The 14,268-nt window shown below is 36.1% G+C and overlaps 2 protein-coding genes across 6 annotated transcripts in view; both read left to right on the forward strand.

The window, feature by feature from the left end:
• LOC126915093 (UDP-glycosyltransferase UGT5-like) overlaps positions 1-14,268 on the forward strand; it is a 21,432-nt gene continuing 7,164 nt past the window's right edge. The window contains exons 1-6 of one of the 5 annotated variants that reach the window (XM_050719482.1): positions 1-540; positions 1,108-1,475; positions 1,834-2,053; positions 2,142-2,361; positions 2,684-2,896; positions 9,651-10,636. In XM_050719482.1, the coding sequence (XP_050575439.1) occupies positions 60-540; positions 1,108-1,475; positions 1,834-2,053; positions 2,142-2,361; positions 2,684-2,896; positions 9,651-9,726 (1,578 nt within the window). In that variant the 5' untranslated portion in view covers positions 1-59 and the 3' untranslated portion in view covers positions 9,727-10,636. Of the gene's footprint in view, positions 541-1,107; positions 1,476-1,833; positions 2,054-2,141; positions 2,362-2,683; positions 3,002-5,495; positions 5,992-7,760; positions 8,129-8,485; positions 8,706-8,793; positions 9,014-9,437; positions 10,637-14,268 lie in introns of those variants that run through there. The other 4 variants (XM_050719481.1, XM_050719484.1, XM_050719485.1 and 1 more) reach the window with 4 other exon arrangements.
• Positions 11,339-14,268, forward strand: part of LOC126915092 (UDP-glycosyltransferase UGT5-like) — a 4,801-nt gene continuing 1,871 nt past the window's right edge. The window contains exons 1-2 of the mRNA XM_050719480.1: positions 11,339-11,847; positions 13,601-13,968. Of these exons, the coding sequence (XP_050575437.1) occupies positions 11,367-11,847; positions 13,601-13,968 (849 nt within the window). The 5' untranslated portion in view covers positions 11,339-11,366. The remainder of the gene's footprint in view (positions 11,848-13,600; positions 13,969-14,268) is intronic.

Here is a 14,268-nt window from a genome sequence, read left to right on the forward strand (position 1 = left end):
CGTCCTTCTTAGTAGAGCCATAACTGCGACCTGCTTCAATTCGTCTCGACTCGACGAATATGAAGCACCACCTGTCTAGTCTGTTATTCGTTCTGTGCGTCTTGTACATCGCGAAGCAGTCGGGATGTTACAAGATTCTAGCCATCGTTCCCTCACCATCCTACAGTCATCAAATACCGTACCGACGATTATGGCTGGAACTACACAGACGAGGTCACGAAGTTGTGCTAGTCACGGCGGATCCTATACCAAATATCAAATCACCGAATTTTACACAAATCGATATTAGCAAATCTTACGGATCCGTAAAGAGTTTAGATTTTGTTCAAATGCGATATGAGGGAAAAAGGTGGTTGCAGTTTATGGAAGAAGAAATGTTGCCTATAATCGAATTTTATACGGAAACGGCGCTCAATTCTACAGAACTGCGGAAGCTGTATGCTCCAGAGAGCAACGTAACGTTCGATGTCTATTTGGTGGAACTCCTCTTCTCGCCCGCCACTTACGCTTTCGCACATCGATTCAATGTTCCTATGATAGGTATGACTTTAACAATCATATTTATATTTATTAGCTTTGTTACTTTTATTTCGTACTGGAAATTACGAATATATATAGTGCAAAGCACGTGGCACGTGCAACCTAAAGCTTTTTGACGTAAAATGTTCCGAAGAATCAACATGTGTAAAAGGTCCTCCAAACGACCTTTATATGTCTTCTGATATTTGATGTAATTAAAAAGAAAAGGGATTTCGAATGTGACTCATTTAGAAAATAACAATCATTATTATTTTATACGAAATATCGTATCCTAGAACTAAACATTCAGCATTCTCAAAAATATAGTTACCGAATACACTTTCCATTTTTCCAAATCAATGGAATTGAACTGATTATCATATCATGATTAGATCGCGAACGTCTACGCATTTATTAGAAATTTGAAGATGCAAAAATATGAAAATACATTTGCATATTACCAAAGTAAACTATTTGTTGGAATATTTAGTATCTCAAAATAAATTATACTTAAGGTTACTTCCATTGTTAGTTTCATTCAAATTAATAGATTAACATCACCTCTAATTACGTTTTGCACGACCGTAGGGTTATGTTCGGCAGGAATACTTGCCATTAACGAACACGCTCTTGGTGGATTGGTCCTCCCTTCTCACGAGTCCACGTGGGAAATGCAAAACAACACGGGTACTAATCTACCGTTCTTGAAGAGACTGTGGAATTTCGTCAACATGTGGCGTAGTTTATACTACTTTTACCACCAGATCTTTCCTCAACAACAGAAATTGGCAGAAAAATATTTTGGGCCTCTGCCACCAATGCTAGACGTATTGAAGAATATTAGCATGCTTTTCATCAATCAGGCCGACATAATGGCACCGGCTCGACCGAAACTTGCCAACATAATCACGTTTACATCCTCCCACATAGAAAAAAAGCCCAAACCTCTACCTAAGGTGGGGTTAATACAATAACATAAGATTTATGTGTATATTACATAAGGGTTTATCTAGCGCAAATGCTATTTTATTACTTGTATGTTTAGTAAAATTATAAATTGTATAGGAAGTGTAACAGCATAACTGTAGTATGTTACGATGTGATGAATTGTGTAAGATGCATTAGGAGGCTCTAGTTTTTTTTACTATTGTTAAAACCTTTTACTTGTTAATTAATTCATAAATTTTTCTAAACTGGCATTACAAAACTCATGAATAGTAACAGAACTAGCTTCCTCTTAGTTATTATTTTTAATCTAAAATCTATTCTTTTACACCCACGTGTCTTTCATCAGGTTGTTCTATTTTGTCACAGGACTTACAAGCATTTCTGGATGGCGCCACGAATGGATTCATCTACTTTAGTCTTGGTAGTAACGCAAGAAGTGCAACTTTACCGGTGGAGATCCGACGCATGTTCTGCGATGTGTTCGCCAAGTTGCCTTATAGAGTTGTCTGGAAATTCGAGGAGGATTTTCCCGGGAAACCTGATAATGTTTACATCGGAAAATGGCTGCCACAACAAACCATTCTCGGTATGATCTTATTCTCAATAAAACATTTATACATCGCAGATTCTATTCCCCGATGGAAAATAATCTAACGAATCATATTAACCCACAGCTCATCCGAACATTAAATTGTTCATTTATCAAGGAGGCCTGCAGAGCAGCGAGGAGACCGTCTACTACGGAGTACCAGTTCTTGGTTTACCAATTTTGGGCGATCAAGATTATCAAGTAGCCAGAATGGAAGCTCTGGGCATTGGAAAATCTTTGGAAATAACAAGCCTTAAGAAGGATGAACTTGAAAATACTATTACAGAACTTATAACTAACAAAAAGTGAGTATAAACTGATTGCCTGTTATAATTGTGTTATTTTTGGGACTTTGACACTAGAACTACCTAATCTATGAAAATGACGCACGAGTATCTGAGTATTCGTCTTTGTAATCAAACGGTCCTTTTGGAAAAATTTACTTGGATCCCAACTTATCAGAATTTTTGGAATAAAGTTTTCTGTGTTCAAAAGTATTATAGCTATAAGTTGGTCAAGATTGTAGATTCATTCTAGATTATTCTAGTTAATCTTTCAATGATATTGGTCGATGATAATATACGATGTGATGTGATTTTCGGTTGAACTTGGCATGCTTGTTTTCAGGTACAAAGAAAGGATACTTTACGTCCGAAATGTCGTTCAGGATACACCACATGATCCGGTGGAGAATCTCGCTTGGTGGACAGAGTACGTGATACGAACGAAAGGCGCCCCTCATCTTCGCAGTAGTCTAGCCTTTCAGCCTTGGTATCAACGTTGCGATATGGACATTGTAGTGTTCTTAACGATCACAATTTTCTTGATCGCTTCTACTACCTTTTATTTAACAGCCAAGATTTTTGTCTACATTCATAAGAAAATCAAATCAACTGAAAAGCAAAAGATAAGCTAAGTATTTATGACGCAATTAATTAATGGGAGGTACTTCTAGCACAGTTCAGTCCAAGTGACGCAAGTGTTTCATTTCAACGAATGAATTTTATCTAGTTTCGTTAAGAAAATGATCAGCCCGCGTTTTGTAATTGTCCAGTTACTCTGGATGCAAGACTAACGATTCGGGCTCGAAAAAGCTTTCAAATATAAGAAAGATTTGATTAACATTAAAACCTCATCTATACATTGTTGATCTCAAGATGGAGGTTTTTTAGGGAGCGTAAAGTTTATTATAAATTATTATTATCGATGAGGAGAAATTACATTAGGTGTGTCGAAGTAAAGTATTGATATGTATATATATATGGTAGACCCATGGAACACCAGACGACAAACGCAAACTAAACAACGCAATCAGGAAGTTAACCAAAATCATTAAAAAATACAAAGATGACTGTTTTCAAAAATATCTCGTCTATTTGTCCCCCACTGCCGACTCCAATTACTCACTATGGAAGGCTTCCAGGAAACTCACGCGTCCCCCGCAAATAATCCCTCCAATTCGCTGTCCGCAAGGCGGAATGGCACGAAGCCCTATAGAAAAAGCTAACCTGTTCGCTAAATACCTATCCAACGTTTTTAAACTTCATTCCCCGAATATCGCCCCGGAAATAACAGAATACCTGCACTCTCCCTTCCAAATGTCTCTCCCCATTAAACCTTTCACTTCTCTAGAAGTTACAGAATTAATCCATCATCTGAATCCCAGGAAAGCATCGGGGCATGACCAAATAAGTAATAAAGCAATTAAGGAACTACCCGTAAAAGGTATTGCACTCATCTCTTCAATCTTTAACGCAATTCTTCGCCTTGAATACTGTCCCAAAACCTGAAGAACGTCACTGATTACACTCATCCCTAAACCTGGAAAACCAATATACGAAACTAGCTCCTATCTCCCAATTAGTCTTCTACCTACTTTGTCAAAGCTATTCGAGAAGTTGCTAACGAATCGACTCCTTCCACTTCTAGAGGATTGAAAAACACTGCCAGATCATCAATTCGGTTTTCGGAAGCAACATTCTACAATAGAACAAATCCATCGAATAACACACAATATCAGCCAAACCCTCGAAAAGAAAAATATTACTCAGCGGTGTTCCTTGATATTCAACAGGCATTCGACAAAGTACGGCATGAAGGGCTTCTTTACAAACTTAAAAAAATCCTACCACACACTTACTACTCCATCCTAAAGTCCTACCTTACCAAAAGACAATTCATGGTTAAATACTTAGACGCCATTACCGCAACATTCCCAATAAAAGCGGGCATACCCCAAGGTAGTGTCTTCGGACCCCTGCTGTTCTCCATCTACACTGCCGATTTACCAATATCAATAGAAATAACTATAGCAACATTTGCTGACGACACAGCGCTATAAGCGCCCCACGCCAACCCGATAATTGCCTCATCCACTCTCCAGCGAGATCTCGACTCTATGGAAAAATGGTTCCATAAATGGGGCTTCAAAATTAATGAAAAGAAATCCACACATGTAACCTTCACGCTGCGAAAACAAACCTGCCCACAGGTCACCATTAACAATATAACAGTTCCTAACAAGGACACAGTCAGATACCTGGGCATGATTCTGGACAGGAGATTAACATGGAAACAACACATCACAGACAAATCGAAGCAACTCATGGACAAACTCAAAAAATTTTATTGGCTCATTGGCCGTCGCTTCAACCTAAGCACGCAGAACAAAATTACGCTCTATAAGACCGTAATAAAACCTGTCTTTTTTTTTTTTTTTTTTTTTTTTATGTAGAGGAAATCCGCACGGACACCAGGTCGCTTCTGGGGGGGAAGCGGCGTGGTAGTGCCGGACTCCAACCGACTAAAACCTCCACGATAACCGTCCCGGCTGCGATCGAAAGAGGCCCGGGAACCGGTGCGAGCGACACAGCGGGCCCCTCCAGCGCACAGAGTGCATCGTCTCCGGAGCCGCCGTGCAAGGAAGTCTAATTCCCCTACCAGACTGCTTGGCGGTCCCGAGGCGCTGATTTATCAGACTCACCGGTTCGCGTGAATCCCACGCCAGACGCATGAACGTATTCGGGGGCCAGGCGGTTGCTCGATGACGACGCTTTACAGCGTGAGACTGCGCCGGTACTGGACACAATATATAATAATAAAATACATAATATACTAAACAACCTACAATGTATAAAATCCTAAACAAATATAATAGACAAATCTGTAAACTGACAATCTCGGTTAAGGTCTATATGATATCCTTGATATGGTATAGCAAGATAAGAGTATATATATCCTCCAAAAATATATTGTCATTACACATAGTAATAGTTAAAAGTACTAGCGATATGAGACGGTAATTCAGTGATAATGGGTACTATTTTAAAATCGCAACATATACCGATATCGTATCATCATTACATAGATTATGTAAAATGACGATAACTTGGGGACGTCCTTTTCAGTAGACCCATAACCGCGAACTGCTTCAATTCGTCTCGACACAAGCAATATGAAGCATCACCTGTTTACTCTGTTATTCGTTCTGTGCGTCTTGTACATCGCGAAGCAGTCGGGATGTTACAAGATTCTAGCCATCGTTCCCTCGCCATCCTACAGTCATCAAATACCGTACCGACGATTATGGCTGGAACTACACAAACGAGGTCACGAAGTTGTGCTAGTCACGGCGGATCCTATACCAAATATCACATCTCCGAATTTTACACAAATCGATATTAGCCAATCTTACGGAATCATAAAGAAATTAGATTTTGTTCAAAGGCGATTTGAGGGAAAAAGTTGGCTGCATTTTGTGAAAGAAGAACTGTTGCATGTAACAAAAGTTGTTGCGGAAACGATGTTCAGTTCTACAGAACTGCGGAAGCTGTATGCTCCAGAGAGCAACGCAACGTTCGATATCTATTTGACGGAACTTCTCTCCGCGCCCTCCATTTACGCTATCGCACATCGATTCAATGTTCCTATGATAGGTATGACTTTAACAATTATATTTATATATATTAGCTTTGTTACTTTTATTTCGTCCTGGAAATCAGGAATATATAGGCTGATGCACGTGGCACGTACAGTCTAATATCTTTCGACGTAGAACATTCAGAAGAATAGACATATGTAAAAATAGCTCCAAACGGCCTTCATATGTCTTCTAGGCATGCTCGTACAAAAGAACCAGTCATGTCGAATCATGTTTCCGAAACAATGCAAGTTCTACCTAGAACATTCCTTATTGAGATTGAACGGGTTTTGGTCACATTGTAATAATTTTAATAAAAAATCATGCATTAGGAGTATAATAGAAATGAAGTACAGTACAAAACGAGTATCATTCCAAAGATTACTGACGTTATTGTATGCAACCTACCATTTTAATTAGATTTGACATATACACACACAGATTTTCTATGAGGGCATGAGGAGCTAGTCATGGAACACGTTGAAAAACATACCTCTAAACAGTTAAAACCTCAAACACACGTTCGCAATATTAAGCATTGTCCATCTAAGGGCTGAACGCCGGAGCGACACCGGGACACCATCAATCTATTCGCAACTATGACTCATTTTACAAAAGAGCGGAAATTTACCAGAAAAGAAATGGCTGCAATAGTATCGTGACCTACTCGATGAGTAGGAAGATGACAGAAAAGGAAGAGAAGGTATTGTGTACATAGAAGCTTGAAATCAAAAAGAACTCAAGAAAGTGAATTTTATAAACTACAGATATAAACAGCTAATTAGGAGAGAATAAAAATACCATCAATACTTTCCACTGTTAATGACCCTATGTTAGATACTATTTAGAAAAATAGAAGATGTTATACGGAAACGAAATACAAAATTTCTAAAAGCGATGACACCCATAGAAAAGCTGACAGAATGTTTAACGTAAATACAGGACCATAAAATTTCATATACAATATTTATAATTATATATAAAACAAGTAAATGTATAAAATTAAATCAACTGAACTAACTGTAAAAATTGAAGCCTCTTGAATTAATAATTTGGAAAATTGAAATAATTAGACTACGTACGTAAGTCATTTTAGTTATTCTCAAGGTGATAAGAAGGAATATCGATGTTGTGCTCTTGGCGTTAAGTGCTTGACTGGATATATTTTGATAAGAATACATTTAAATGAGGTGTGACATATCGATGGCTATTTAATGCAATTCAGACGTTGTTACGAAGACGGCGGTCTTCCACCGTACACGCCTCATGTTTGTAGAAAATCTCATTTTAACTTGTTAATCGTGTCATCCTTTACCTAAAAGTTTCTGTAGTTCTGCACTTAAAATTTAATGGTGAAAAGAAATTTATTTCAATTAGGTCAGCTTTAGTAAATATATGAGTAATTTTAATTTAAAAAAAATGAAATTATATGTAAAAAAAAATAAAGAATATCTAAATAGTGAAATTATAATATTATGAGTGAATTATCTATTTTTTCCAGTTAATAAATTAACCTGTAATAAATCAATCACGTTCGTAATTGCTTGAACTTATATAATACATCCTATATTTGTAGATCTCCAATATTTGAATACGTGATTCAGTTTCAATTAAAAATCAAGCATATCATATATTCTGCGCATAGTTAAAAGAATTAAAATTATCCTACTTGGAATTAACATCTCTTTATTAATTTTTAATTTAATCATTATAGAAATGATTAGATAAGCATTGATCAGATTAGTAGATTAAGATCAACCGTCATTACATTTTAAATGACCGTAGGGTTAAGTTCAGTAGGGATGCTTGCCTATAACGAACACGCTCTTGGTGGATTGGTCCTTCCTTCTCACGAGTACACGTGGGAAATGGAAGACAACACGGGTGCGAATCTACCGTTCTTGAAGAGACTGCGCAATTTCGTCAACATGTCGTATTACATATACTACTACTACTATACGCTCCTTCCTAACCATCAGAAATTGGCCGAGAAATATTTTGGGCCTCTGCCACCAATGCTAGACGTATTGAAGAACGTTAGCATGCTTTTCATCAATCAGGCCGACGTAATGGCACCGGCTCGACCGAAACTTGCCAACATAATCACGTTTACATCCTCCCACATAGAAAAAAAGCCGAAACCTCTGCCTAAGGTAGGGTTAATACAATAACATAAGATTTATGTGTATATTAAATAAGGGTTTATCTAGCGTAAATGCAATTTTATTACTTGTATGTTTAGTAAAATTATAAATTGTAGGAAGGGTAACAGCATAACAGCAGTATATTACGATATGATGAATTGGGTAAGATGCATTAGGAGGCTCTAGTTCTTTTTACTATTGTTCAAGTTTTTTACGTGTTAATTAACTCATAAATTTTTCTATACCGGCATTACAAAATTCATGGCCATGTAACAGAACTAGTTTCCTCTTAGTTATCATTTTTAATGTATAATCTACTATTTTACACATACGTGTCATTCATCAGGATGTTCCATTTTGTCACAGGACTTACAAGCATTTCTGGATGGCGCCACAAATGGTTTCATCTACTTTAGTCTTGGTAGTAACGCAAGAAGTGCAAGTTTACCACTGGAGATCCGACGCATGTTCTGCGATGTGTTCACCAAGTTGCCTTATAGAGTTGTGTGGAAATTCGAGGAGGATTTTCCCGGGAAACCTGATAATGTTTACATCGAAAAATGGCTACCACAACAAACCATTCTCGGTATGATCTTATTCTCAATAAAATATTTATAAATCGCAGATACTATTCCCCGATGAAAAATGATCTAACGAATCCTATTAACCCACAGCTCATCCGAACATTAAATTGTTCATTTATCAAGGAGGCCTGCAGAGCAGCGAGGAAACCGTCCACTACGGAGTACCAGTTCTTGGTTTCGCAATTTTGGGCGATCAGGGTTATCAAGTAGCCAGAATGGAAGCTCTGGGCATTGGAAAATCTTTGGAAATAACAACCCTTAAGAAAGATGAACTTGAAAATACCATTACAGATCTTATAACTAACAGAAAGTGAGTATAAGCTGACTGCCTGTTATAATTGTGTTATTTTTGAGAGTTTGACGCTAGAACTACCTAATCTATGAAAATGACGGACGAGTTTCAATGTATTCGTTTTTATAATCACACGGCCCTTTTGGAAAAATTTATTTCGATCCCAACTAATCAGAATTTTTGGAATAAAGTTCTCTGTGTTCCAAACTATTATTACTATAAGTTGGTCGAAATTGTAGATTTATCTGAAGAAAGGAAAGAGAGCAATCCAGTCATTTTCATATCGAAAAGAATTAAAAAAGAATTGAAAAGGAATTAGTGGAATGAAATTTTTAATCCCTTTAGAAACTAGATTATTCTGTTAAATCTTAAAATGATATTGGTCGATGATAATGTACTATGTGATGTGATTTTCGTTTGAACTTAGCATGCTTGTTTTCAGGTACAAAGAAAGGATACATTACATCCGAAATGTCGTTCAGGATACACCGTACGATGCGGTAAAGAATCTCGCTTGGTGGACAGAGTACGTGATACGAACGAAAGGCGCCCCTCATCTTCGCAGTAGTCTAGCCTTTCAGCCTTGGTATCAACGTTGCGATCTGGACATTGTAGTGTTCTTAACGATCACAATTTTCTTGATCGCTTCTACTACCTTTTATTTAATAGCCAAGACTTTTGTCTACATTCATAAGAATATCAAATCAACTGAAAAGCAAAAGATAAGCTAAGTATTTATGACGCAATTATTTAAAGAGAGGTACTTATAGCACAATTCAGTCCAAGTGTCGCATGTGTTTAGCATCTCATTTCAACGAATGAATTTTATCTAGTTTCGTTAAGGAAATGATCATCCCGCGTTTTGTAATTGGCCAGTTACTTTGGTCACAAGACTAACGATTCTGGCTCGGAAAAACTTTCAAATATAAGAAAGATTTGATTAACTTTAAAACCTCATCTATACATTGTTGATCTCAAGATAGAGATTTTTTAGGAAGCGTAATGTTTATTATAAATTGTTATCATCGATGAGGAGAAATTACATTGAAAACGTAGGTATGTCGAAGTAATGTAATGTTATGTATAGATATATTTAGACATACGTATGTTGCGTTCCAGACGAAATTTCGATTGTTTCTTAATTTATTGTTTTTGACTGTTTGAAATACTTTAAACCTTATAATATAAGGGACCAATCAGTGTTGCTGGCAATATATTAATCATATGATCAAATAGTCTTTGTTATTCGCGAACATGTCACAGTTTATCCAATAAGTCTCCGCATCCTGCTCCGTTAAGCGAAGCAAAATGTTGATGATGATTGACATAGTAATTTTAAAATTTGTAGGCGTCATGTAGTTATACTATAGACAATAGCTTGGCCACCACGCTCTCCTGACTTAACTCCGCTTGACTTTTATTTATGGAGCCATATTAAATCTCTTGTCTATTCTGAAGAAATCGCAAGTTGCGAGCAATTGAAAGAAAAGATTATTGTAGCCTTTCATACTTTAAAACAGTCGAATACGTTAGAAAGTGTTCATATAAATTTAATTAGAATAGCAGAAGCATGTGTTCGACAGAATGGGCAATATTTTCAGCAATTTTTGTAATAATAAACTTTATGATTACTTCATATTATTTCATTATGTATTCCTAATTTTCCGTTACGGCACAAACAAACTTAAACTGCGATAAAATCAATCGAAACTACGACCTACAGTGAGATCAGTTATAACGAGACGTGATAAAGTGCCCGCGTACCAGGCGAAAATTCAAAGTCGATTTTCTCGAAAACAAAGCCTCGAACGAAAAAATTTTATTCTATATCTTCGATTTCTTTTTTCGCGTAGAATCACCCATCTTCCGCTTGTACCGCCAGTTACCAACCACCCTGTATATATATTCGTATTATCGATTATAAACCATACTTTACAAATCCCTTAACTTCTGCGTTTTGTCGTTATATGCAAACACAAATTTTACAAATCGTGAACCATGCATTAAATTGTTTCAGACATGAAATATTGACAAATATATGGTACAATATATGATACATTAAACACATATAGTATACAAATCTGGAAACTGACAATCTCTGTTAAGGTCTATATGATATCCTTGATATGGTATAGCAAGATAACAATATATATATCCTCCAAAAATATATTGTCATTACACATAGTAATAGTTAAAAGTACTAGCGATATGAGACGGTAATTTAGTGATAATATGTACTATTTTAAATTACAACATATACCGATATCGTATCATCATTACAGAGATTATGTAAATCGACGATAACTTGGAGACGTCCTTTTTAGTAGACCCATAACCGCGACCTGCTTCAATTCGTTTTGACACGAGGAATATGAAGCACCACCTTTCTAGTCTGTTGTTCGTTCTGTGCGTCTTGTACATCGCGAAGCAGTCGGGATGTTACAAGATTCTAGCCATCGTTCCCTCACCAGCCTACAGTCATCAAATACCGTACCGACGATTATGGCTGGAACTACACAAACGGGGTCACGAAGTAGTGCTAGCCACGGCGAATCCTATACCAAATATCAAATCACAGAATTTTACGCAAATCGATATTAGCCAATCTTACGGAATCATGAAAAAATTAGATTTTGTTCAATTTCGATTTGAGGGAAAACGTTGGCTGGATATTGTGTATGAAAAACTGTTGCCTGTAACCAAAGTTTTTGCGGAAACTGTGTTCAATTCTACAGAACTGCGGAAGCTGTATGCTCCAGAGAGCAACGCAACGTTCGATGTCTATTTGACGGAATTCCTCTTCGCTCCCGCCACATACGCTTTCGCACATCGATTCAATGTTCCTATAATAGGTATGACTTTAACAATTATATTTATATTTGTTAGCTTTGTTACTTTTATTTCGTCCTGGAAATCAGGAATATATAGGCTGATGCACGTGGCACGTACAGTCTAATATCTTTCGACGTAGAATATTCAGAAGAATAGACATATGTAAAAATAGCTCCAAACGGCCTTCATATGTCTTCTAGGTATGCTCGGACAAAACAATTAATCATGTCGAATCATGTTTCCGAAACCATGCAAGTTCTACCTAGAACATTCTTTATTGAGACTGAACCGGTTTTGGTCACATTGTAATAATTTTAATAAAAAATCATGCATTAGGAGTATAATAGAAATGAAGTACAGTACAAAACGAGTATCATTCCAAAGATTACTGACGTTATTGTATGCAACCTACCATTTTAATTAGATTTGACATATACACACACAGATTTTCTATGAGGGCATGAGGAGCTAGTCATGGAACACGTTGAAAAACATACCTCTAAACAGTTAAAACCTCAAACACACGTTCGCAATATTAAGCATTGTCCATCTAAGGGCTGAACGCCGGAGCGACACCGGGACACCATCAATCTATTCGTAACTATGACTCATTTTACAAAAGAGCGGAAATTTACTAGAAAAGAAATGGCTGCAATAGTATCGTGACCTACTCGATGAGTAGGAAGATGATAGAAAAGGAAGAGAAGGTATTGTGTACATAGAAGATTGAAATCAAAAAGAACTCAAGAAAGTGAATTTTATAAACTACAGATATAAACAGCTAATTAGGAGCGAATAAAAATACCATCAATACTTTCCACTGTTAATGACCCAATGTTAGATACTATTTAGAAAAATAGAAAATGTTATACGGAAACGAAATACAAAATTTCTAAAAGCGATGACACCCATAGAAAAACAGACAGAATGTTTAACGTAAATGCAGGACCATAAAATTTCATATACAATATTTATAATTATATATAAAACAATTAAATGTATAAAATTAAATCAACTGAACTAACTGTAAAAATTGAAGCCGCTTGAATTAATAATTTGGAAAATTGAAATAATTAGACTACGTACGTAAGTCATTTTAGTTATTCTCAAGGTAATAAGAAGGAATATTGGTGTTGGGCTCTTGTCGTTAAGTGCTTGACTGGATATATTTTGATAAGAATAAATGTAAATGAGGTGTGACATATCGATGGCTATTTAATGCAATTCAAACGTTTACGAAGACGACGGTCTTCCACCGTACACGCCTCATGTTTGTAGAAAATCTCATTTTAACTTGTTAACCGTGTCATCCCTTACCTAAAAGTTTCTGTAGCTGTGAACTAAAAATTGAATGGTGAAAAGAAATCTATTTCAATTACGTCAGCTTTAGAAATTGTATAATATAATTTAGTTTAAAAAAAAAAATGAAATTATATGTAAAGTAAAAGTAGTGAAATTATAATATCATGAGTGAATTATCTATTTTTTCCAGTTAATAAATTAACCTGTAATAAATCAATCACGTTCGTAATTGCTTGAACTTATATAATACATCCTTTATTTGTAGATCTCCAATATTTCAGTAAGTGATTCAGTTTCAATTAAAAATCAAGCATATCATATATTCTACGCATAGTTAAAAGAATTAAAATTATCCTACTTGGAATTAACATCTCAACAATTTTTAATTTAATCATTATAGAAATGTTTAGATAAGTATTGATTAGATTAGTAGATTAAGATCAACCGTCATTACATTTTTCATGACCGTAGGGTTAAGTTCAGTAGGGTTGATTGCCTTTAACGAACACGCTCTTGGTGGATTGGTTCTCCCTTCTCACGAGTACACGTGGGAAATGGAAGACAACACGGGTGCGAATCTACCGTTCTTGAAGAGACTACGCAATTTCGTCAACATGTCGTATTACATATACCACTACTATCATGCCCTGATTCCTTACCAACAGAAATTGGCCGAGAAATATTTTGGGCCTCTACCACCATTGCTAGACGTATTGAAGAACGTTAGCATGCTTTTCGTCAATCAGGCCGATGTTATGATAGCGGCTCGACCAAAGCTTGCGAACATAATCACGTATACATCCTCCCACATAGAAAAGAAGCTGACTCCCCTGCCTAAGGTAAGGTTTATACAATAACTTTAAGTGATTTATTTATGTATTTAATAAGGATTTATCCAGCACAAATTCAATTTTATTACTTGTATGTGTAGTAGAATCATAAGGTATAGGTATGGTGATAGGAAAATTGTAGTTTGAGACTGATCGAAAATCTGGGTAAATTGCATGAGAGATTCCACTTCTTCTAGAATTATCCATAAGTTTTAACTGTTGATTAAGTTATAAATTTTTCTAAACCGACATTACAAAACTCATATATAGTAACAGGACAAACTTACTCTTAGTTATTATTTTTAATGT

This window comes from Bombus affinis, chromosome 4, assembly GCF_024516045.1.
Source record: "Bombus affinis isolate iyBomAffi1 chromosome 4, iyBomAffi1.2, whole genome shotgun sequence".
Taxonomy (NCBI): Eukaryota; Metazoa; Arthropoda; class Insecta; order Hymenoptera; family Apidae; genus Bombus; species Bombus affinis.